Source organism: Prunus avium, chromosome 3, assembly GCF_965620075.1.
Source record: "Prunus avium chromosome 3, drPruAviu1.hap1.1, whole genome shotgun sequence".
Lineage (NCBI taxonomy): Eukaryota > Viridiplantae > Streptophyta > Magnoliopsida > Rosales > Rosaceae > Prunus > Prunus avium.
Window position 1 is genome coordinate 4,149,454 of NC_142286.1, and position 26,117 is coordinate 4,175,570.

At 42.3% G+C, this 26,117-nt stretch overlaps 3 protein-coding genes across 3 annotated transcripts; 2 read left to right on the forward strand and 1 right to left on the reverse strand.

Annotated features, from left to right (window-relative positions):
- The first annotated feature begins 2,508 nt into the window (after positions 1-2,508).
- Positions 2,509-4,157, forward strand: LOC148295467 (uncharacterized). The gene is made up of 2 exons (XM_088250163.1): positions 2,509-3,689; positions 3,980-4,157. The coding sequence occupies exons 1-2, from the start codon at positions 2,702-2,704 to the stop codon at positions 4,012-4,014; spliced, it is 1,023 nt and encodes a 340-aa protein (XP_088106289.1). The 5' UTR covers positions 2,509-2,701; the 3' UTR covers positions 4,015-4,157.
- A 12,408-nt stretch (positions 4,158-16,565) lies between these two features.
- On the reverse strand, positions 16,566-20,785 carry LOC110769872 (LRR receptor-like serine/threonine-protein kinase IOS1). Its single transcript, XM_021973912.2, has 13 exons — positions 20,620-20,785; positions 19,971-20,508; positions 19,409-19,884; positions 19,175-19,307; positions 19,026-19,097; positions 18,848-18,919; positions 18,693-18,773; positions 18,344-18,507; positions 18,003-18,220; positions 17,787-17,913; positions 17,629-17,697; positions 17,350-17,539; positions 16,566-17,235 (listed from the first exon to the last, which is right to left on the reverse strand). Exons 1-13 carry the CDS (start codon positions 20,702-20,704, stop codon positions 16,827-16,829), a joined length of 2,634 nt encoding a protein of 877 aa, XP_021829604.2. The 5' UTR covers positions 20,705-20,785; the 3' UTR covers positions 16,566-16,826.
- A 1,348-nt stretch (positions 20,786-22,133) lies between these two features.
- Positions 22,134-23,945, forward strand: LOC148295468 (putative F-box/FBD/LRR-repeat protein At4g13965). The gene is made up of 3 exons (XM_088250192.1): positions 22,134-23,339; positions 23,438-23,620; positions 23,721-23,945. Exons 1-3 carry the CDS (start codon positions 22,134-22,136, stop codon positions 23,943-23,945), a joined length of 1,614 nt encoding a protein of 537 aa, XP_088106318.1.
- Positions 23,946-26,117: the final 2,172 nt, after the last annotated feature.

Genomic DNA, 26,117 nt, shown 5'->3' on the forward strand with positions numbered 1-26,117 from the left:
TTGTTGTGTAATTATTTAATCTGTTCTTGTACTTGAAACTCAGCTTTCTTGGAGATCTTTGTATAGTGTAATTTTTTAATGTCATTGTTGGGTAACCAATGCAAGGGACATTCTCTTAAGACTTGTGAATCCTAGTCAGTGGTCCTGTCTCCTTGATTCAACCCAAAGCGTGCACTCGAAAATCACCCCAACCTCATTGCTTAGCACATGTTCTGGTTCTTTTCCTTTGGTCCTTTGGGCAGGTGGGTTTTGTACTTTGCACAAAACCCTTCCTTTTATCAAGAAAACTTGGGTATCCCAAGGATTAATTATGCAAGTAATGATATTCTTCATGATGACGCTGATCGGTTATTCTGGTGATAATGATGTGTGTTTATGAATTTTACGATTTTGGCACCTTTGCAAATGGCTTATAATAGTTTGGATTGTAGGTAAAGTTCCTAAACCAATGGTCAGCACCGTAATTTTATAGTTGCTTTTTAGTTACATAGAGAAAATTTGTGTATGCATTCTTTTATGCACTGCGTTGGATTCTCACATGTTTTGTTTGAAGTGGCTAAATGTGTTTTTCGTGGCTATTGAACAACAAGCCGCGGTGATCCATGTGCCTTTTTATTCAATAAACACGGAAAACACCTTTAACAACCACCTATAAAGGCGCGGGTGATTCGTGGGGAAAAATTAAACTTCGATTTAAAACTACAAATTCTATATTCATACCACTAATGATGTTTTCCTTGATGATGGTGATGATGATAGTGACTGTGTGATGTAAATCTGACTGTAAGGAAGGGAAAATTCGAAAATTCGAAAAGGATTCCAATAAAGAAGATAAAGAGCTGGTCATGCATTTTGTCATGGATATGAGTTGCGGGTTTTATTTGTCTTCGTCTTGTAAGGAATGGAAAAAAGTTGGTTTTGACTGGATAAAAAGATGTTATTGTGGTTGCAGATATTTAGCTAAATTTAGACTTTCTGACGTTCTCAAAGGAGCCCCGATCCCTGGCTTTGGGATTTGTTTTTTGGTTGCTCGAGCTCATATAACCCACTACTAGCAAGTTAGCAACATTGATCATGTCCCCAACTTAACCAATATATTGTTAAATTTCAAAAGGATGGACCCACGACCCACTACTTGTAACATTGATCATGTCCCCAACTTAACCATATGTGTTAGTAGGTGTGGCTTTTTATACAAAACGTCTCGATGTTATTAGTAGTGGAAGCTAGTAGGTGTAGCCATTCATTATATGGGGTATTTGATTTTATTAAATTTCCGATGTGAGACTTCAATATTCTTCAACATATATAATACATTAATTATTATTCAGTTGGCAAATTTTGTGCAGGTCTCAAAATAAAAAAAATTGCGTTGTAGGAACTAATTTGTTAAACAAAGATAGATTGAACAATTAAGTTAAACAGTTGTGATGTAGCTGTTGGTTAAAGAAACAATGACTAAAGATAGATTGAACAATTAAGTTGCTGGAACTTTGTAAAGGAAGAACAAAAGTTTCACAAAACAAAAAGAACATTTAGAGGACGAGTTGAGCAAATTTACATGTATATGAATGCTTTCTTCAACACACAAGATGAAATTTTTCAACACAATTAATTTTAAATTAATAGAGAAGTACTGCTACCTAGCTAAGGGTCTCATCTCAGTGGTGAATTTTACTGGCCTCATTTCAATTGAATCTTCTGATTCAGTGTCTGGGTTTTTTCGAGCCAACTCTACAGCCAAGGCCAAGGCTATTTCAACAGCTTTCCAGACAGAGTTGCTGCCAAAGTTTCCATTTAGCCATGGATCAACTATACTTTTGATGTCCCCTTTCTCAACCATGAAACTAACCCATTGACAAATGTACATTTCCTCATGTATCATTGATGAAACAGGTCGACTTGTGATAATCTCCAACAGCACAATCCCATCACTTTTCTCATTTAACGTGTTTGCTAGGTTGTACCTACAAACCAAACGATGTAACTCAAATCAAGTCTGTGCCTAAGCATCAATTTGTCCTATTTTTCTCATTCTTCTGGTTGCTTATGATTTATTTTATTTAAGTTTTACTTCATTGACAATAATTGGAATTCTAGAGCTGAAGTTTAAACTATAAAAACCGAAAATACTCACTTGGGGTCCAGGTACACATGAGTCCCATCTTCAGCAGAGAAAATTCCAGATAGGCCAAAGTCAGATGGTTTTGTTAGTAAAGACAAAGACAAAACATAGACATCCCTAAATGGCTTGTCTACCACCTTGTTACTTTTCCTTGTTTTCTTCTTCCTTGTTTTAAGGATGGAAACTCTCCATGTTTCCCTCCATGTCTTGTGCATTGTTTGTAACTAATAATCACCTTGTATACTTGTATATCTAACCCTTCACCAAGTAAGTAATTCAATTGGCAGATTTGAATTCTCTGCAAAACCTATCTTGTTCTTCTTGTTCTACATTCTCAACTCTCTCAATTACACTATATTTGGCATGGTATCAGAGCAATCGATTTTGGTTGCCTCTGCATAACCTTGTTCTTGCCTAAACCTCTACCTATCCTTGCCCATAATTTGCTGTTATATTATTCCTACCTCATACTTTGCCTTGCCTCAAAATTGGTCTTGATCACAAGCCCTTTTTGTGCTCTTGTTTGCTGAAGTTTTAAGCTATTTCTTCCTCTACATCCTTTTATATATTTACCTCATGGGTGACACCAACGACTCCATCAACGACTCCACGGGCGACTCCTCTAAAATCGACTCCACCAAGATCGACTCCACAACACCACCACCACCCCGGTCCTCTCATGACTACTCTCCAATTACTCCTGATAAGTTGGATGGGTCCAACTATCCTGCATGGTCTCGTAGTGTTCGCTTGGCCATCACTGCTCGTCGTATGGCTGGTTTCATTAATGGTAAAAAGATTGCCCCTGCCATTGATGATCCTAGCTATGAAGCTTGGGATGAAGACAACTGTTTGGTGCAGTCATGGCTCCTCAACTCCATGACCAAAAATGTACGTGCCTTATTTGATCACTGCTCAACGGCTTATGCGGTGTGGGACGCAGCTCGGAAGACATATACTGTCACACAGAATAGCTCCAAGTTGTACCAACTCCGTCGTCAGTCAGTCACCACCTCTCAAAGTGGTGAACCTGTGAATGTATTCTACGAAAAATTACACATAATATGGCAGGAAATTGACAGCCTCCGTCCCTGCAAACATACCAATCCCGATGATGTGGCTCTTCACCAACAAGCACTTGAGGTGGAACGTGTGTACGATTTTTTGGGAGGACTCGATCCCAACTTTGATTCCGTTCGTAGTCGGATTCTTGCCATGAATCCGCTTCCAGCAGTCATTGAAGCTTATGCACTAGTGGTAGAAGAAGATAATCGCCAATCTTCCATGCTTGGCGGTGGTAGTGCAATGGCGGTCAAGCCATATCGGCCACCACACCGTACGTCCTCCGGACTTCCCCCCCGGGGTCCCAAAACTGACGATGCAAAGGGAACTCAGAAGTGCACTCATTGTGGTGGTGATCATGTTGTTGAGAAGTGCTTCAAGCTTCATGGTTATCCTGAGTGGTGGGATGCTTTCAAATCCCGCAACAAAACACCCAAGGCAGCATGTGTTATAACTACCGATGCCTCTCCATCTTCCACCCTACTCTCCGACTCCGAATCAGGTACACGACCCACTACATGGATAATTGACACAGGTGCCACTGATCATATGACTTTTGACTCTACTATGTTTTCCACAATATCTTCTAAGTCTCGTCATCCTTACATCACTAGTGCCAATGGAGTCCCCTCTAATGTTGCTGGTGAAGGAACTATATCACTTTCCCCTTCCTTATCTTTATCTCATACACTACTTGTTCCCTCCATCAATTGCAATTTGCTGTCTGTTGGAAAATTACTTGACTCACATAACTGTTATGCCACATTCTATCCTTCCCATTGTCTTTTTCAGGACCTCACGACTCACGCGACGATTGGGCATGGTAAACGAAGAGGGGGGTTGTATTCCTTGACGGTCTCTTCACCACCAAGGGCAGCTCATACTCAAGGTTCCAGCTCACAAGCTCGCAATCAACATCAGATTTGGCTTTGGCATCGTCGTCTAGGACATCCGTCCTTTGGCTATCTTCAACGGTTGTTTCCGTCTTTGTTTCGTGGCCTAGATCATTCTCAGTTTCAGTGTGAAACCTGTGTATTGGCCAAAAGCCATCGAACTGTTTTTCCCTTAAGTGATAATAAAACGGAATTCCCTTTTGATTTGGTTGACTCTGATGTTTGGGGTCCTGCTAAAGTTTCTTCCAATGGCAAAAGATGGTTTATTACATTTATTGATGATTGTACTCGCATGACTTGGGTATATTTACTAGCTCATAAAAGTGACGTTTCCACTGCAATCCGTGAATTTCATGCTATGATTACCACACAGTTCCAAGCCTCCATCAAAGTATTCCGGTCTGATAATGGTGGGGAATATGTGAACAATGTCTTGGCACATTTCTTTCGAGACCAAGGCATCATTCATCAAACCTCCACATCTTTCACTCCGCAACAAAATGGTGTCGCAGAGCGAAAGAATCGACAATTACTTGAGGTTACTCGTGCTTACATGCTGGATAAATCGGTCCCTCACTACTTATGGGGACATGCCCTTCTTTCTGCAGTATATGTAATTAATCGAGTGCCGAGTAGTGTTTTGAAGTTTGAAACTCCACTGAACACCTTGGCTCGTCATGTCTCTCTTCCTACAGTCCTCAAGCTGCCTCCTCACATATTTGGTTGTGTTGTATATGCTCATGTTCCATCTCATCAAAGAAGTAAGCTGGACCCTTGTGCCATTCGATGTGTGTTCGTTGGGTATGGATCAACTCAAAAAGGATACAAGTGTTACCATCCTCCTACTCGTAAGCTCTTTGTCACTATGGATGCCACATTTCATGAAGATTTATCCTACTTTGAAGCTGCTATGCCCCCTTCTCTTCAGGGGGAGAGAAGGAATGAAGAGAAGGAAGAAAAAATCCAAGTATGTGCAAATCCGACCGGTCGCAACCCAGAAGCGACCGGTCGCTTTCCTGAAACGACCGGTCGCACTGACCACAGCGACCGGTCGCCTTGCTCCAGCGGTGATGAAAATCGACTCTGTGACAAAGCGACCGGTCGTAATCCAGAAACGACCGGTCGCACTGACCCCAGCGACCGGTCGCCTTGCTCCAGCGATGATGAGGATCGACTCTGTGACAAAACGACTGGTCGTAATACAGAAGCGACCGGTCGTCCAGACTCCAGGGAGGAAAATCAAATCTGTGACAAAACGACCGGTCGCTCAGAATCCAGCGACCGGTCGCCAAGCACTAGTGAACTTCAAAATTTGGGCAGCGATGAAGGTATTGGAAAATTGTCGTTCTTATTTGGTGAAGATCCCGGAGGAGACAATTCAAATGGTTGCTGCAATCAACAACAAAATACAACCCTTTCTTCTCAACCATCGGACCAGTCGTCTCGTGATGAGGAAACACTTGAGGTAATTCCCGAAGCACCTAATGCTATACCATACACTCTCCCACCTAGGACCACTAGAGGAAAACCCAAACCTCAATATTGTCCTGACCTTACTGCCAAATCTAAATATCCCATTACTAACCATGTTTCAACTCATAGATTGTCAAAGTCATATGCATCATTTGTCAATCAATTATCTACTGTATGTGTTCCAAATAAGTGGCAGGATGCTATAACAGATTCCAGATGGGCTGAAGCAATGGCAATTGAAATGGAAGCTCTGGAAAAGAATTCTACATGGGAAATGGTCCAGTTGCCACAAGGGAAGAAACCAGTTGGATGTCGGTGGATATACACCATTAAATACAAAGCTGATGGATCCATAGATCGATACAAAGCTTGATTAGTGGCCAAAGGGTATACACAAACATATGGAATTGACTACCAAGAGACATTTGCACCTGTTGCCAAGATCAATACCGTACGTGTTCTCATGTCATTGGCTGCAAACCTTGATTGGCCACTATTGCAGTATGATGTAAAGAATGCATTTCTTCACGGGGAATTGCAAGAAGAAGTGTATATGGAACCACCACCAGGGACCTCCATGGCACTTGGTCCCAACACCGTGTGCAAGCTGAGAAAATCATTATATGGGCTAAAGCAGTCACCACGAGCCTGGTTTGGAAAATTCACAGATTCTATGAAGCGCTTTGGGTACACTCAGAGCCACTCGGATCACACTTTATTCTTAAAGCGTCGTGGTGACAAACTTACGGCCCTTATCATCTATGTTGATGATATGGTGGTTACCGGTAATGACAATGAAGAAATGAAGAATCTGCAGAAGCTCCTTGCTAGTAAATTTGAGATGAGGGAATTAGGTGAGTTACAATATTTTCTTGGCATAGAAGTTGCTAGATCAACACATGGCATATTTCTATCCCAACGAAAATATGTGTTAGACTTGTTAACAGAAACTGGAATGCTTGATTGTAAGCCAGCTGACACACCTATTGAGCAGAACCACAAGTTAGGGATGTATCCAGACCAAGTACCCACTGACAAAGAAAGGTATCAAAGATTGGTTGGGCGACTGATTTATCTATCACACACACGCCCCGACATAGCTTATGCTGTGAGTATGGTGAGTCAGTTTATGCATCAACCAAGTGAGGCACACATGAATGCAGTAACTCGGATCATGAGGTACTTGAAGGCTGCCCCTGCCAAGGGGTTGATATTCTCCAAACATACACATATGAACCCAGAAGGATACACAGATGCGGATTGGGCAGGATCCATCACAGATAGACGTTCTACTTCTGGATACTTTACATTTGTGGGGGGCAACTTAGTCACTTGGAAAAGTAAGAAGCAAAAAGTTGTGGCTAGATCAAGTGCTGAAGCAGAATTTAGGGGAATGGCTAAAGGAGTTTGTGAATTGCTCTGGTTACGGAGATTACTGAAGGATCTTAGAATTAAACCATTGAAAGCTACAAACTTGTACTGCGACAATAAATCAGCTATCGAGATAGCACATAACCCAGTACAACACGACCGTACCAAACATGTGGAAGTCGACCGACACTTCATCAAAGAGAAACTAGAAAGGGGTATAATCAAGTTTCCATTTGTAAACTCGGAAAACCAACTTGCTGACATCCTGACGAAGGCCGTATCAAGTAAAGTTTTCCATGACTCACTGGACAAGTTGGGCATGCGTGATATCTTTGCACCAACTTGAGGGGGAGTGTTAGTAAAGACAAAGACAAAACATAGACATCCCTAAATGGCTTGTCTACCACCTTGTTACTTTTCCTTGTTTTCTTCTTCCTTGTTTTAAGGATGGAAACTCTCCATGTTTCCCTCCATGTCTTGTGCATTGTTTGTAACTAATAATCACCTTGTATACTTGTATATCTAACCCTTCACCAAGTAAGTAATTCAATTGGCAGATTTGAATTCTCTGCAAAACCTATCTTGTTCTTCTTGTTCTACATTCTCAACTCTCTCAATTACACTATATTTGGCAGGTTTGGCTTGAAAGTTTTCATTCAACAAGATATTTGTAGATTTCACATCTCTGTGGATTATAGGACGTTTGCAACAATAGTGAAGATACTCCAATCCTACATTTCAAAATTTTCACAACACATATCACACAAGATAAAAAATATATGGAAGTATGAAGGGATTGTGAAATTTTTACTTGCCGACCATGCGCTGCGTCCATTGCAATTGGAAGTCTGCCTGCCCAACTCAATATATTTGAACTGTTATCTGCATGTGTACATAATAAATCAGTCTTTTCCCTTCGTGCTTGTAACTAAGGGAACATCAAATCATGTGGTGATGTGAAAAAAATTTCTGTTGAATCACATTTTACTCTTCACTCATTCTCTTAAATGTGAAAAAAATTTCACCAGTATCTACTCAATCAGTCTTTTCCCTTCTTTTAGTCAAATATAAGGATATATGGGAATTTCTGATATATTTCTTCTCTCAAAGGAGGTGTATATATAGTGTACAATGCCGAGAGCCACATAAAACACTTCAAAAGTGTCATGATCCTCCACAAAGCCGACGACGCGTTAATGTGCAAGGTGTTTGTGATGACCCTGCGGGGAGCAGCTCAGGACTGGTTCCTCACCCTACCATCTGGGTCGATCAGCAGCTTCAAGGAGTTGACATACGTCTTCGCGAAAGAATACACGTCTTACCGGACAATCAAGAAGAACCCCGACCACCTGTTCAACCTACGCAAGAAGTCCGACGAATCCCTTCGAGATTACATCAAGAGATTCAAAGCAGAAAAGGCCAACATCGTAGGATGTGACGACCGGATCGCGTCCTCTGCTTTCAAGAAAGGCCTTCCAGCTGAACACGACTTATACCGCGAGCTGACTATAGCTCCCAGCCAGACTCTAGCAGAGGTCTTCGCAACCGCGAAACGTTATGCGCTCTGGGATGACGATCGAATCGCCGCAAAGAAGTCTACTAAGCAGGAAGATCAACCAACCAAGAGGGCAGGCCAAAAGAACGACGGGTTCGGCAACAAAAACAAGGACAAGCACAGGTCACACCCAAAGGAGGGCGCCACGGTAGGAGAGAACTACACTAAGTTCTCCATCCCCATAAACCAGATCTTGGCCCAAGTGAAGGACAAACCTTGGGTAAGAAGGCCGCCACCCTTGAAGGGAGATCCGGACAAAAGGGATACCAGAAAATACTGCGCCTTCCATGGGGCGCACGGGCACACCACAAACAACTGCTTTGCTTGGAAAACGCACCTTGAAGAACTCGTGAGAGAAGGTCACTGCACGGAATTCATTGCGAAGCAGGCCATCCAGCGGATTGAGGATCGCGACATCGCCAAGGAGCCACCTCAGAAAGTCATAAGGATTAACACGATCCTAGACGACTCCGAAGAGTCTGGGCTGACCAGCAAAGAGAAGAAGAGGAAGATCAAGCAGGCCACGGTGGTCTCCCAAGTCTCGACTGACCTTCCACCGGCGGAAGACGACCCAGTGATCGGCTTCCAGAAGAAAGATTTGATTGGCCTCGACATGCCACACAACGACGCCCTTGTCATTAGCATTCAAATCGCTCAGGCCATGGTCGACCGAATCCATGTAGACGAAGGCAGCGCAGCCAATATCCTGCAGTTGACTGTCATCCAACAGATGGGCTTGGAAGCAAAGATCAACAAATCAGCCAGGTCGCTGACTGGCTTCAATGGCTCAACGACGGTTACCATGGGCACCATAGATCTCGACGTCTACTCCCCACCTGTAATCAGCTCACAAACATTCATGATTATTGACGAAGTCTCACCCTACAATGGCATCCTGGGCAGACCATGGATTGGTAAGATCAACGCCATCACCTCCGCCACTCATCAGAAAATCCGCTACCCAATTCCTGGGGGCGGTGTTGGCCAGATCAACAGCGACCAGGCAATGGCGAGGAAATGCTCAGCTCAAGGGCTGAAGAAAAGCAAGCCAACACAGTTCCTCCCTGTGAATCAAGCAGACCTGGAGGGAGCAGAACAGCCAGACCCCGTTCCTAGCAACCGAGCAAGCCAAAAGGGGAAGGGGATAGCTATCCCCTTATAGCAATCAAAGCATCAGGACCAAGTCGAGGAAATCCGTCCGGAGGTCTCCCCTGAAGAAGGATGGAAACCCGAAGAGGACGTGGAGCTAATACCCTTGGATCCTGACCAGCCAGACAGAAAAGCGAGGATCGGCTCGCGCCTAAGCCCAGATGAGAAGGCGGAGCTGACCACCTTCCTCCATAACAACAAGGACATGTTTGCATGGTCGCCGTCAGACATGCCAGGCATCGACCCAAACATCATCTGCCATCGACTCCACGTCAACCCTGCCAGCAAGCCAATGGCGCAGAAGAGACGCAACTTCGCTCCAGAGCGGGTCGCAATCATTGAAGCCGAGATCGACAAACTTTTAGCAGCCGGCTTCATTGAAGAGGTCTCCTACTCGGAGTGGTTGGCCAATGTTGTTCTGGTGGCGAAACAAGAGAAGGGCAAATGGAGAGTTTGCGTCGACTACACTGACCTCAACAAGGTATGTCCTAAAGACAACTTCCCACTGCCGAGAATCGATCAACTCGTGGATTCCACCTCCGGCAATCAGCTGCTCAGCTTCATGGACGCCTACTCCGGCTACAATCAAATCATGATGCACGAGGATGACAAGGTGAAAACTTCTTTCATCATCAAGAGAGGGACCTACTGCTACAAGGTCATGCCCTTTGGACTAAAGAACGCCGGAGCAACATACCAAAGGCTCGTGAATAAAATCTTCAAGGAGCAGATCGGCAAGACTATGGAAGTCTACGTGGATGACATGCTGGTCAAAGCCCCAAAACGTGCAGATCACATCAAAAACCTCACCGAGGCATTCAGCTTGCTACGCCAGTACCGCATGAAGTTGAACCCAAGTAAATGCACGTTTGGTGTATCCTCCGGTCGATTCTTGGGATACCTAGTCACGCAACGAGGTATCGAGGCACACCCACAACAAATCAAGGCCATTCTCGAGATGAAGTCACCTTCCACAATGAAGCAAATACAAAGTCTGACGGGCAGAGCAGCAGCCCTCAACTGATTCCTCTCGAGATCTACCGACAAGTGCAGACCATTTTTCAAAGCTTTGAAAAAAGGACAAAGAGACAAGTGGGATGAGGAGTGCGAAGTAGCTTTTCAGAATTTGAAGACTTACCTCACTTCACCTCTCCTGCTCTTAAAACCAGTCCCAGGCGAGAACTTGTTCGTATACCTGGCAGTGTCCAACTCGGCCGTTAGCTCAGCTCTCATTCGAGAAGAACTAGGGGCCCAACATCCGGTATTCTACACATCAAAAGCTCTCCTCGATGCAGAGACTCGCTACCCGAAATTGGAAAAACTTATTTTGGCCCATGTAGTTTCCGCGAGAAAGTTACGACCCTACTACCAAGCTCACCGAGTCATCGTCATGACCGACTTTCCTTTGAGATCAATACTTCACAGCCCTGACGCTTCCCAGCGACTCATGAAATGGGCTATAGAACTAAGCCAGTATGACCTCCTCTACCGGCCAAAAACTGCAATAAAAGCCCAAGCTCTAGCAGACTTTGTGGCAGAATTCACCTCACCAGCCGAAGAAGAGAAGTTGGTCAACAATAAGAAGGAAAAATCAAAAGCAGATGGCACCTCCGATGAACCTGACGAACCCACAGACATGTGGCAATTGCGCATAGACGGAGCGTCGAACCAAAAAGGAGCGGGAACAGGCGTCGTCATCATCACCCCGGATGGGACCCTATTAGAGCAAGCCATCACGCTTGGCTTCCCAGCCTCGAACAACGAGGCAGAATACGAGGCATTGCTCGCTGGCCTGCGCTTGGCAAAGGAGTTAGCAATAAAGAAGCTAGCCATCTACTCAGATTCCCAGTTGATCATAAATCAAGCGTCAGGTGAATACATGGCGAAGCACCCAAGGATGATCTTGTACCTTGACAAAGTCCAAAAGCTATTGAAGGCGTTTCCTACATTCACCATCCAACAGGTGCCTCAAGCAGAGAACGCGCATGCAGATACCCTGGCAAGCCTAGGGTTCGCAATGGATACCCAATTCAGACGCTCCATCCCAGTCGAACACTTAGACTGACCAAGCATTGAAGAAATAGAGCCAATCGACGCAATGCAGATTGACGAGGACCCCAGCTGGCAGGACCCCATCATCGACTACCTGAGGAATGGAAATCTACCAAAGGACAAGTCCGAAGCCAGAAAAGTCCAGCAGAAAGTCGCGAGATACTACATGCACGGCAACAAGCTCATCCGCATATCATACTCCGGCCCTCATCTTACCTGCATAAAGTACCCTCAAACACTCGAGATCCTTTGCAAAATTCACGACGACGAGTGTGGCAACCACTCTGGGGGCAGATCACTAGCCCAGAAGGCTCTAAACGTAGGCTACTTCTGGCCTACCATGCGCCACGACTCCACTGAATATGTCAAGAAATGCGATCGCTGCCAGCGATACAAGCCAATTCCTAACCTGCCTGCCGAAGTCTACCATCCACAAAACAGTCCATGGCCATTCATGCAATGGGCCATTGACTTAGTGGGTCCTCTGCCGCCGGCGCCCGCCAAAAAGGACATAATGATCGTTGCCACTGACTACTTTACTAAATGGATCGAGGCCGAGGCTCTATCATCTACTAAAGAAGCCGATGTGGAGCGATTCATCTGGAGAAACATCATCTGCCGGTTTGGCTGTCCACAGTCACTGGTGACTGACAATGGCTCACAATTCATCGGCAAGCACATCACCGCCTTCTTCGCAAAATACAAGATCAAGCAACACCTGTCCACCCCGAGGTATCCACAAGGAAATGGACAGGCTGAGGCATCCAACAAAGTCATATTAGACTGCTTGAAGAAAAGGCTAGAAGGCGCCGAAGGGAAATGGGTGGATGAACTCCCAGGAGTACTGTGGGCTTATCGCACCACCAAACGAAGATCGACTGGCGAAACCCCATTTTCCCTCGCCTATGGGACGGAAGCGATCATCCATCCTCACATCACTGTCCCCACCATAAGCCTTGAGGTAGGCAGTGTTGATCAGAACTCCGAGCAGATGAAGCTCAACCTCGACTTTCTTGAGGGCGAACGAGAGAAGTCTATTGTCCGAGTCGCCTCCTATCAGCAACAGTTGAAGTCTTACTACGACAAAAGAGCCAAGGTCATACAGTTTCAACCAGGCGATCTCGTGCTCAGAAAGGCTTTCATCACTGCACCAAGGCAAGGGTCCAAAAAGATGAATCCTCACTGGGAGGGCCCTTATGTAGTCAGTCGGTCCGGGGGCAGGGGGAGCTACACCCTAGACACCATGGAAGGGACGGAAATTCCACGACAGTTGAACACTTACCATCTCCGAAAGTATTATCCATGACATTTCCTCCTCAGTCTCAAGCAGATGACTGAGCCATGCACACCTCTAAAGAAGAGAAGCAACTGCTAGAAGATTCTGGTTTTTGTATCAAGTTATTTCCATTCTCGAATAAAGCACTGTAACCTTATAAACATCAATATAAGTTCAGTTTCTCATTCTAGAATGTCTTATCTGCGTACTCATTCCAGAACATCTCTATATAAGTTGCCCATAAGTAGCGTCCTTCGGGAGACGCAGGGCGACGACTAAAGCGTCCTTCGGGAGACGCAGCCCATAAGAAGCATCCTAAGGGAGACGCAGGGTGCGCCATGAATTTCCTAAGGGAGGTATCCAGGTTCCTATCCGTTTCCTAAGGGAGGCAGGATAGTCACACAGTTGCCCATAAGCAGCGTCCTTCGGGAGACGCAGGGCGACGACCAAAGCGTCCTCCGGGAGACGCAGCCCATAAGACGCGTCCTAAGGGAGACGCAGGGTGCGCTAGGAATTTCCTAAGGGAGGTATCCAGGTTCCTATCCGTTTCCTAAGGGAGGCAGGATAGTCACACAGTCGCCCATAAGCAGCGTCCTTCGGGAGATGCAGGGCGACGAGCAAAGCGTCCTTCGGGAGACGCAGCCCATAAGAAGCATCCTAAGGGAGACACAGGGTTCGCCATGAATTTCCTAAGGGAGGTATCCAGGTTCCTATCCGTTTCCTAAGGGGGGCAGGATAGTCACACAGTTGCCCATAAGCAGCGTCCTTCGAGAGACGCAGGGCGACGACCAAAGCGTCCTTCGGGAGACGCAGCCCATAAGAAGCGTCCTAAGGGAGACGCAGGGTTCGCCAGGAATTTACCTACAACGACTAAAACATCCTACGGGATGCGCAGAACACGCCCGGAGTCCCTCAAGGGGGACCCTGGCCCTCGCCTATTTCCTGAGGGAAAACATCATACAGGATATGCAAAACATGCCCGGAGTCCCTCAAGGGGGACCCTGGCACTTACCAAGTTCAACAAAAAGAAGATGGTCAGACAAGACCAATTATTCTAAATAAGAAAGCAGACTACAAGGTGAAAAGAAATAAAGGAGTCTTCATTTACTCTGAGACGCCAGCATGAGATCCTTGATCTACAGCCTCTTCAGCGTCCGCCTGATCAGCCACGTTCTCAGCAACTCCACCTGCTTGGTCCGCGACGTCTGCCACTATCTCATATGCTACATCCTCCTCTGCTTCACCTGCTCTTCAACTACCGCTTCTTCGGCCGCCTACTCTTCAACTCCTTCCATGTTCACAGCATTAACCTGCTCACTTTGCACATGGAGCAAGTCAGAACAGAGCATCTCGATATCTCCATCTCCAATGGCATAGAAGGGATCATTTCCATTTGAACAGTCTAAGTAGCCCAACTTGTACGCATTCATGGTAGCTTAGAACCTGGACTTCTCAACAGACTTATGATATGCGCCAAATCTAGCCCAAAGCTTGTCATGACTAAAGGAGATGTCAGCATTCTTGTGCTCAAGACGGAAGTAGGCATCTTTTCGACTAACCAAGTCAGCAACAGAAGAGGGGGCAACAACAGACGAGTTTCGGATAGTTTCAGCAACAAGAACTACTCCTTTTTGAAGCAGATGAAATGTTGCTTCATTTTGTTTTTCCAAGGAAAGACTCGAGAATGTGCCAAGATCGCCGGCCTGACGGATGTGATCGACCAACTCAACACAGGAGGCCGAGTTTGATAGGAAGTTCGTCTTGAGCAGATCAGACATGCATGCATCCCCTGCAGGGCTAGACTTGTTCGCCTTGGGATCAACCGCCGACGCTGAAGAAGAACCCTTCGCCTAGGCAGATGACTCTCTCATCTTCTTAGCCATCGCCAACCTCACCTCCAAAAGAGTCAATGATACTGAATCAACTCCACGCTTGACTGCCTGTGACTCAACAGCTAGATCATGAGCAGACCTCCCGCTCCGATCTCCATCTTTTGACAGATGCAGACGACTCGAACTTCGAGGAGGAATGTCTGCATCTATTTGACGCTCGGCAGAACAAGATTGGGCACGAGCTGCTTCATGAAGCAGATCATGGTTTTCAAGATTGTCAGCAGGAGGCTCGGGCAGAACACCCCGAACATCGCACATGCCACCAACCTTCGTACTATATGCGTCCATGAAATGTTTGGCCCTGGCAGATGATGACGGAGCAGACCCCATTGGAGTCTTCTCAGCATAAGGGAACCTTGGCTTCTTCCTCAATGGAGACACATTCTCTGCTTGCGAATGAGTAGCTTCATCTCTTGAAGACTTGGCAGTAGCCTTTCTCTTTGGGGGAGATTCAGCAGAACACTTCTCCTACCCAGCTGGCAGATCATCATAGTCTGGACCATTTAGCTTCCATGTCTCAACATCCTGGGCAGGGGGCAGACCACCGACTTTCTCCCAATACTTGCCCAACTGATGACGCCCGCAACGCATAGGCAGTGGCTGGTCCACATGCGCACCTGCTCCACCACAGCTGCTGCCCACTGACAGCCGTCACCTGTCACGACGACATCTAGTCGGGCTGTCCCTAGCTGATCCTCGAAGCACAAAAGAAGAAAAAGAAATACACGTGCTCGACTTACCTTGGGATGCACGACGACTCCTCTCTTCGACAAGCAATACAAATTCTCCAAGATCTCTCTCAAGCTAGAAAGTAGAGAAGTTAAGTTTGCAATGTGAAGAAGAGTGAAGAGAAGCCCTGCATTTACACATGTTCGGCATCCTAGGTCAAGAAAGAATCGCAAGCCCATTCCTACTGGGAACCGAACTCCAAGTGCAAGTCATATACTTCCTCCACTCAGGAGCCCAAATCCAAGAAGGAAGCCCAGTTACAGCTGGACAGCCCAACAGATGATTTACATCTCCCACATGCCACCACGCGCCATGCAGAAGCTGGGGGGCATTTGTGGGAACCGAATTAATTCGTAACCCTAGGTCAAATAATTCATTCCATTTGGGGATTATTTGACCTAATTGGGAATTATTCAATTTAATTGGGGATTACCCAATTAAATAGAATGTTACTTAATTAGGTTGAGGATTGATTTGATTCCTACGAATATTCTCAATTAATGGAGGAGTTACCTAATTAAATTAGGTATTGATTTGATTGCTACCCTGATTAGGGATTTGATTTAAATCAAATAAATCAAATCCCTAATTAGTCAAATCTCGCCAAATTGGGGAGGAATAATTCCCTTCCATTTACGGAATTATTCCTCTGAAACCCTAGCCCCCGAGACCTCTATAAAAGGATGGCCACACACAAGGGTTGAGGTACGTCTAAACTCCTATTGAAACTCTGCAAAAATTATCTCTCAGAAACCCTAGCCGCCACTTTCTCTCTCCCTTTTTACACAAGGCTCCGGCCACCCGGCTTTTACCACACATACATATTCCCATACCCTATTTTAGCCATCGTTTCTCTTCAGATCGATTGAACTGACTTAGGCATCGAAGGGCCTTTGGCCAACACCCCCCGGGTGTGGTCCTCTTATTGTTATTCGTTTTGCAGGGAGAAAGAGAGGTGGAGAAGACGAAGGAATCTTTAGACGAATATTCCCGTGGGAGGAAATTGGCTCCCACAATAATGATAATATATCATGATACAGATACAAATCCAAATACCATACCGGTACATTTTTTACAATTACATAGTTGCAGAGCCTTACTGAAGACCCCCACAACCACAAAGCTTCAACACAAGATGATATAACAAATACAATTACAAAAGCATTGGACAATGAATGAAGCTTAAAACAGAGGAAATGGAAAATGAAAACTACTCCGCTTTCGAAATTCACCTTCTGGACACAAAGAATTACCTTGCAAAAGGACTGAGTTCAGTAGTCACATTCATAGAGTACACAACTGAATCTGTTGATTCAGTCACACGGCTCACGTTGGTTCGAGCCAACTCTGCTGCCAAACACTCCTTCAACCCTGTCACTACCGCACTCATGTTTGGCCTTCTGGTGGATGTTTCAGACACACACTCCATTGCTAGTTCAACAGCCTTCCAGGCAGAGTTAATTTCGTAATCTCCACGTAACCTCGGATCAACGATAGTTTTGATATCCCCTTTAGCAAGCATGGAGCTAACCCATTGACTGACATGAACTTTCTCTTGTGTTCTAGATATCGCATGGCGGCTAGTGATGATCTCCAACAGCACAACTCCGAAGCTATAAACATCACTTTTCTCATTCAGCCATCCTGTTGTGTGGTACCTGCAAGCCAAATATGACTCACGTGTAAAGTTGCCATTCTTCTATATAAAGTTCCACATTGCCTTAAAGAAAATTGAAAACCATGCATAAATAAATGACACAGAGACTTCTTACTCAGGGTCAAGGTATCCAGGGGTGCCAGCTACAGCTGTGGACATATGAGTGCCTCCATCAGTTGGGAAAATTCTGGACAGGCCAAAGTCAGCTAATTTTGCTTGGAAATTTTCAGCCAACAAAATATTTGTTGCCTTCACATCTCTATGGACAATAGGCGGCTTACAACCGTTGTGGAGGTACTCCAATCCTACATTTCAAATCCATTGTTTTGTTACTGCAAACAAAATAGGAAAGCATTGAATAGATTTTGATTGCCCAAAGTCTCCACTAGCTAACCTTGTGCTGCATCTGTTGCTATTTGAAGTCTACCTTCCCAAGTCAACACGTTTGCATTACTGTCCTCACCTATACAATTAAGTGTCAAAACCCAGTTTATTTTTTGTTTAATATTTGTTTCAAAGTAGGTCGAGTCCCAATTTAATTGAGATCCCTACCTAGAAGATGTGATTCCAAATCTCCTTGGGCCATAAATTCATAGATGAGTGCCATGTTGGTTCCTTCATTGCAGTATCCAACAAGGCTAGTCAAGTTTCTATGATGAACTCTGATAAGAAGTTTGACCTGCAAGTTAAGCTTCAAAGTCATATTTTGGTCCTAAAAATATAAATGAGGTCATTATAATTTTATCCATGAGTTCTTAGAGTACATGCCTCTGCTTGAAATTGTTGGTATCCTTGACCTGATGTTGGAGAAAGCATCTTCACAGCTACTTGAGTATCATCAACATAACCATGGTAAACTTTTCCGAATCCACCTCTCCCAAGTACTTTTGTCTGAAAGTTATTTGTGATCCTCAGGACGTCTGAGTATGTGAATTGGCGTTTTTTGGACTCGAATGAATCAACTTGATTATTGGGTTGTTGTGGAACTGCAGAAATAGATCGTCAGGAGTTTCATAAGCATAGGAATACAATTTCTCTGTGTTTACTTCAGAACATGTATTCTTGATAACCAAATTTTCAATCGTTTAGTCTTAAACTTTATAGTTTACCTCCTTGTTTTCTTCCTCTTTTCAGGCCCATGAATATAGCCACTGCTGCTACCACAAGAATAGAAAACCCACCAATTGATGCTATTATTGGAATTACTATATTTTTCTTCTTCTTCTCCTTTTTGCATGAAATTGATGCACATAGGTCTGCATTTTCTCCCACGCTATCATCAACAAGGTTGATGATCAATAGTCAGTCATGGAAATTGGAATTGTAGCCAACAACATAATAGTCAATGTGGCATGAATAGGTCTAGTAACTCCTACAGATTTTTATACTTCTTTTCGATAAAAGAACAGAAGATTGTAATGGAAATGAAAAAAGAAACTACTATGGCCAGAAGCAGACCTCAATGATAGTGAACCACTTGTTGATCTTTGAATAAGGTCAGCTGGAACGGAACCATTGAGCTTGTTTCTTTCCAGGTTACTGCAAAGGAATAGAAAATTTATTGATCCCCTGCTTTCCTAATTTATCAACAGCTTTGCAGTCAAGGTACTTACAGGACTTTCAGGTTTGGCAATTTAGACAAAAATTCGGGTACTGCTCCAGTCAAGCTATTGTTTGATAAATCCCTGAGTTAAGCAATATGCATAGATTTAGTGCTGATGACCAGATCATGAGGAAACTATATGTATATACCTTGCTAACTTGTTGAGCTTCTGATCGTGAGATACTTACAGAGATTGTAACATGGCAAGATTGGATATATATGAAGTTATCTCCCCAGTCAATCCACTCGAGGACAGGTCCCTATATTCAAAGTTCAATAAATTCATTCATGATGTTGAGGAAAAGAAAAACCAAAAAGAAAGCAGGCATAGACTTACATGGATATGATTCTAGGGGATCCGCTGTAGCTACAGTTAAGACCTTCCCACATGTAGCCTTGGGGAGTACATGGGTCTCCCTGCCAATCTTTGTCCACTCCATATGTTGACTTTACGTTTATGATGGCAGCCACTATTTTTTATCACAAGCAAATTCATACAGCAGTCAATTTAATCATGCAATACTTGAATACTGAAAATAAATTGACAAAAAAGATTTTGAAATGATCATACCATCATCTCCATCGGTTTCTGGTTGAGATAAATCGATCAATGTGTAGATCTCCATGGCATTGAGGATTGGTGGGAGAGTTGAATTCTCAGTTTGAACAAGTGAAAAACTATAGTTGCCTCCAGTTAAGGATGAGGGACTGAACACAGTGATTGTGGACAAGTACTTTGGAACAAAAGGTCCAAACCAATAATCTCCATTCAGAGTGATATTGAATGCTCTGGACTGGTTGGCTTCAAGCTGCTGGAGTTCAGCAAAGTGCAGGTACACATAGTATGCAGTCGATGTATCCGGGGATTCCCAGCTGAAGTCCATGGAAGCACTGGCATCAATCGGCGTGCTGGCAGTTCTCATTGCTATAGATGGTGCTTGGTAGTCATTGTGACTTTGAGCATCTACGGTAAGCGAGGTAGTTAACTGTGTCCACTTATTGAAGGTGTAAGGTACCCAAATCCGATCCAAAGCATCATAATCATACCTTAAGTAATAGTACCACTTGTTATCAGTAGCTAGAAAATAGAATACATTTGAAACCAGTACTACTTCAGATATGAAATAGCTCACCTGTATGATTGATTGGATGATGAACCAACATCTAAGCGAAGGAAGAGTTCCAATGAACCTGTTGGAGTCACATAAGTAGTGTTCTTCAAAGGCCTCAACTCCAGTGCTGAAATGAATGGTGTTCCAGTGCCCTTGTTGACTAGACACACGTGTATATAGTCCAATGTGGGAACATGAACAAGTTCTTTGATAGTACTCGAAGATGCATCAACAAATGCCACTGAGTCCCAAGAATTAGCTCCAAAGAGAAGATCAAACTTTGGCAGCTTATTTAAACCGTCATAGTTGCCATACACGAAACTTGCTCGGATCAAATATTTAGTCCCTTGTGTAATGTTTACTCTGTAACAGTTCTTGACCCCCTGAGGAAAGCTCCTGACATAAGCTGCTTGCTGTTGATGAGTAGCTTTGTACTGAGGGGCAATACTTTTGCTTACACCAGTGGATATGAAGGCTGCATCTGAAATGTAGTCAAGACCTGTTGTTGGCTCAGAGTAGCTAGAATTTGTAGGCAGCCCACAATCCAAGCTGATGAAGCCTGAGTGATCAGAGAGATAGTACATTAGCTAGCCAAATTGTTAGTGAACAATGCATTTATGATCAAAATTAATAATTTTTCAAGTTTTAAATGATCAATATATGAACATACCTGATTGATCATCTTGTGCATGAACTAGAAGTATAAGAGCAAAACCACAAAGCAATGCAGAAAGAAGATGTTTGAACATCTCCATTATGCAGAAAGAAATTTATTTCCAAGAGAAGAAATGAAGCTGCAAACTAACATCTTCTTCTTGAATATTCTCTTGTAATATATATTGAAAAAAGAAGTAGAATTGGAGCAAGAAATAAATAAACATGTACGTAGTCAATTTTTGCGTCTGAAAAGGGAATCTTTTGCAAGTTGACACTTCATGAATATCAACTTGTAGTATATATTGCCAAAGCAGTGAAATGAGAAACTAAGAAATTTTTTGCAGTTTTTGCGTTGACAATTTGATAATTTATAATCCACAGAATTGTTAAATTTGATTCAACGATCCTATCGTGATCAATACTACATCCAATTGGTACTTCATTTCCAAGTGAACACATGAGTTTACTTTGACTTAGACTAACCATACAAATCAATCAGGGAACCCAAATTTGCTGTCACCACAAGTTGAAGAGAACCCAAATTTCAAAATTTGTAATATGTTTTTTTTTTTTTGGCAATCAGAAAAACAACCCAAACTTAGCGAGCGTCTCCAACAGTAGAGCATTTATCTTCGCACTCATTGTGAGATCTACGTGTATCTATATAGGAAAGAAATACCCACATGCGATTGAATATAACACTAATTGAAATAAACCCAAAATAAAAAATAAATAAAAAACTTAGCAACACAAAACATATTTATCAGTGTAAAATTCTTATAAAGGGCATGAGCATATATATGATTCAGGCTTTGGATCCGAACGACCAAGTCATTTTCATCTCTTTTGTTTTTAATTTCTGTTTCTTTTTCCAAATTTATGAGGTTGTAAATATAAGGTGGTGTTGTGGTAGGTGCACCAAAGTCTCTCAAGTCAGCCGATGACCGAAAAAGGGTCTAAAGTCAATCGATACCGTGTCGCCGCACTTTGAGGCAGCTCTTTGTAATTTCACTACCAACCTGCACAACAAAGGAACATTCATTAACGTTTGACCCCCAAAAAAAAAACAAGGAACATTCATTAACGTGGAATATATATTTCTATATTTTTTATTATCAAAATATATCTATATATCTAATTATTTGTATAAAAAAATATTCTAATTCTTGAAAGGTTCAATAAAGTCATTGCCTAAGTTGGCGGAATTCTTCAAAAGGTTCAATATTCTAATTATTTTTTTATGGTACAGAGAATGAATATTGGGCCCAACGTTAAGGGCTAAAAATAAAGAAGGAACTCTATAGTTTGGGGATGGCTTGGTTTGTGGCAGGAGCCCAATATCACATAGGAATAAAACTCCTTTATATAATATATATATATATATATATATATATATATATATATATAGGGCTAATTAAACTACAGCTAGGGTTCCAAACATATGTGCAGGGAAAACCGCTAGGGTTTAGTAGCGTACAATAATTTCTCTTTTTAGTTTCTTCAGAAAACATTCATCATTCATCTAGTATGGATCGACTATCGCAGTTGCCGGAATCCATTATGCAACAAATCCTCTTTCGCTTGCCTGCCCAGGATGCAGTCCGTATGAGCTTCTTGTCAACAACATGGAAAAGTCTATGGAACTCACTACCTGTCTCTGAATTTAATTTTTGTATGGAAAGTGAAGATGGTCTGGATCGAAAGAGGAAAAGGTCAGAAGAGGAGTCTGTAACTTCTGTGGACGAGTCCTTGAGAGTTCTACATCAACATGAAGATCAGAAAAGGATAATTAATTTTAGGCTGAGAGGGACACTTCACAAGAAAGAGCAAGCCTCTGATATCGACCGTTGGATCAAGTTGCTCATCAAACACTATGTCCAAGTGCTGGACCTCCACATAAACAAATTATTCAATTCTATTGATAAATTAATCCCAAGGTACAGTTTTCCTCCTGCTAGTTCTGATCTTGAGTCATTAGTTGTATTGAGGTTAAGTTATTATTGTGATATTTCCAAGGAAGCCTTAAAGCAAGAGGGCATGAGATTTAGCTGCCTAAAAGAGCTCAGTTTGTCATATGTGGATTTGAATGGATTAACCAATGAGCTCCTTTCTAGATGTCCTTCTATTGAGAATTTAACTTTATATTTATGTGAGAACCTAAAAGATCTTCGGCTCTGTGGATTTTCCAAGCTCAAGAATGTTTACCTAGCCACTATTAGAGCTCATAGCTACAAGATTGAAGCATCCAATCTTCAAACTCTTCGTTATTACAATTTTTTAACGCAAAAATCCCATTTGGACCTTGAAGCAATCAACTGCAGTAATTTAAAGGAGTTGATAATGGAAACTCCTAGCGGTGAAATTAGCCTTCAATATATTGAGACACTTCTTTCGAAATTTCCCTTTCTTGAGAAGATAAACTTGTCAGTCTCTTATAAATCAACAGAGCTGAAAATCTTGAGTCACCAACTCAAGGCATTAACATTGAATTTCCAAGATGACACTATGATAAAGAAGATCAGCATAGAGACTCCCAACCTTGTTTCTTACAAATACATCAGTCACGAATTTCCGCCGTCCTTTTCTTTGAATTCTATGAAGCTGGAAAAAGTTGATCTTACCGTAAAACCCAGGAGTGCTATTGGCACTTCATGGTTTCTTCATCTGCAAGAATATCTTGGAAAGTTCGCGCCAAAACAAGGGTTGAGCTTAACAGTTTTCTCTCCCCCAGTTGTAAGTCCACAAATACAGCTCACTTCATTCTTCTTCATGATGCATTTATTGTATATTTGTCACCTTTATTAACTTATTTTTCTAAAATATGCATACAGATCAGATTTGCTCGGGAAGAATTAAGAGAAGAAACAAGTTCTCCGGTTTCGAAAATCAAGTATTTGCGGGTTGGTCTTATTAGGTCTTCCATAGATCATACAGCTCTCATTGATGGCTTGCTTTGGATTTTTCGTCCAATCACCCTATACATCTTCTCAGTTGAAAAAAACCTGGCGATAAAGGTAATAATTTGGTAATCTTATAGGACAATATTGGCTGCTTAATTTCTTATGTGTGTGGGTTCCATAACTATTCACTGCATGTGACCTTCGTACGTTTCAGGATTTATACAAGAAGTTAATGTCGTATAGGGAAACAAATCTCCTCTGTTGTAAAGAAAACCATATCAAATGTTGGCGGCATGACTTAAAGTCTGTTAAGATTGAAGGTTTTGATGGTATTAAAGATGGAAGACGCGTGATTGGTCGTGAAGGTCTAGCCCGCCGTGGATTATTGAGAAATCTTGAAGAAGTTTCTAGGATCACTTTAAAGCTACAGTGGTACTAGCATTAGGGTAGCTATTTTTATTGACAATTGTAGTTTGTAGTTTCAGTGATAGCTTCCTATTATTGTTTGAAAAGAATCTGCTTTCCTTTTATATAGAATTTAAGCACTACATGGATGGATGCTGCTTGTTTTGTCTAAATAACTATGTTGATTATTCAAAATTATTCAAAATTTTACATTGCTAATTATCAAGAAGCATATGTTCATCAGGTGATCTTATTGATGCTGTTACATTCCTTTACACCCAGTTACTCAATGACACAGATATATACTATCACGTGTGTTAGTATGAAAATTGTATTGTCATTTCCTATACTCTAGCATAGGTTGAAAATTAGTGTGTGAAGAATTGTTACTAGACGTTTTGGCACAACTCATTCAACCCCATTCATCCGAGGCATGACTTGACCGATATGAGAAACTTGACTTCAGGTAAATCATGACATAATCATGCATTCATTATAGGATTCCTAGTTTGAGTTTTTTTTCAATCAAGTATTTTTAATAGGATTAAATTTTATCTCTTAAGATTACTTTTCTAGTTGGACTCTACTTTGATTTAAGTTAAAATATTATCTTTTCCTATTATGTCTTGCACGTTGAAATCATCTCTTACTTGATTGGTCTAATTCTTTTGTTTTAATAGATATTGTTTTTCTATTAAAAATTGGCTGGTTGGCGTTTTCACTAAAAATCCATATTGAACTAATATTCATGTTTGAATATACTATTTGTGGTCTCCTATTTGGGGTCTTCACAAGAGTCCAGATTGAGTTAATATCTTATAGTAATAATTGAAGTGGGTTTGGTACTCGGGTGCTGCCAGCTGACTAGGCATAGGAAGCTTTGAATAAAAGTAGCATGCCTCTCCTTGGTTTTTATATAGCTTTCATATATTCGTGTTGAGCTGATAGAATTCTGAAGCAAAAGCTAATGTGCATTTATTTGAGATAAATCATCAAGTGTTCGATGTTCATTCGGTGATTTATCAAATCTTTTTATCATTCATATTGAATTCATATGCATGTCGATGACTCATACGGTTGAGGGCACCAAGACCGTGGTGGCGATTTTCCTCCAACGAGCTTGAAGCAATCGTGACCAATATTGTGTTCAATATAAGGAGTGTCGAAGATCATCCCGTGGCAGAAGTTGAGTTATGAAGAAGTCGGTAAACATTATCTAGAATGTGTCTAGGATAAGTGTGTGAGTACTTCTTGTAATCATCGTTCTATAGTGGATTTGTGTTGGACAGAGGAGTCCCGTGGATTTTCCCCAGAGGTGGGGTTTTACCACTTAAATTATTCTCTTTGTGTTCGTTTATTTAATTCCCAACACGTTCCAGTTTGCCAATTATTTTTACTTTCCCTATTTTTAAGTTCCTAGATTTCGTACTTCCCCTAATGCTAAGTTTCTTGATTTCTTTTAGTGCCAGCTGGAAAATTTACTTGTGATAGTATACAAAACATGAAAATTGGGCCCAAAATTAAGGGTTAAAAAATCAGAACGAACTTGTTGCACAAACCCTAATCCAAATATCGCACAGGATTGGATGATCCTATTTCATTTAATTTCTTCATTTTCCTGCTATTTTTGTGTTTGGGAGCTCAACAAAATCGTCCTCTTTGAGTCTTGACCAGGTAAACTCCTCAATTTTCAGTATTCAGTAGATTTTCAGGAAAGTTCCTAACTTTAAACCCCAGTTTGTAGATTAGGGTAAAAAAAAATTTTGATTTAGTTTCATATTTTATTTTGGGATTCTTAGTGTTGGTGTAGTTGGCTCTATACAAGCCATGATGCGTAAGCCCTGCATTGGATCAATACAACAATAGGTGGTCCACTACTAATTTGCACCAAGACTTTTTGAGTTTGGAAGATCTCCTTGATGTTGTATTGATTGACATGCTGTGTCGACTTCCTTGCTATAAATTCATTTTCTCTAGTAATACACACTCTCATAATTTTTTTTTTTTTAATAGATTGCTGTTACAATTCTTTTGTTGGTAGTCATACAATATAAGTTTCATGAAATAAACCACACCGACTATCCAGGTTTTGGGAGTAAATGTGGATCTTCTGTATCTTGTTGTCCAAAAGCTATTCATTTACCAAGTGGCAAGAACATGGTTCCTGCAAATTGCAAATTCTATGTGGTTTTCAAAAGTCAACCTC

Coding starts and splice junctions, on each gene's coding strand:
- LOC148295467 (XM_088250163.1), top strand. CDS start 2,702: ATGGGTGACACCAACGACTCCATCAACGACTCCACGGGCGACTCCTCT. Junction 3,690..3,979: donor ACTCTCCGACTCCGAATCAG/GTACACGACCCA, acceptor TGTCTTTTTCAG/GACCTCACGACTCACGCGAC.
- LOC110769872 (XM_021973912.2), bottom strand. CDS start 20,704: ATGGAGATGTTCAAACATCTTCTTTCTGCATTGCTTTGTGGTTTTGCT. Junction 17,698..17,786: donor TTTGGAATCACATCTTCTAG/GTAGGGATCTCA, acceptor TTAATTGTATAG/GTGAGGACAGTAATGCAAAC. Junction 17,540..17,628: donor AGCAACAGATGCAGCACAAG/GTTAGCTAGTGG, acceptor TTTGAAATGTAG/GATTGGAGTACCTCCACAAC.
- LOC148295468 (XM_088250192.1), top strand. CDS start 22,134: ATGGATCGACTATCGCAGTTGCCGGAATCCATTATGCAACAAATCCTC. Junction 23,340..23,437: donor CAGTTTTCTCTCCCCCAGTT/GTAAGTCCACAA, acceptor ATATGCATACAG/ATCAGATTTGCTCGGGAAGA. Junction 23,621..23,720: donor AAAAAAACCTGGCGATAAAG/GTAATAATTTGG, acceptor CGTACGTTTCAG/GATTTATACAAGAAGTTAAT.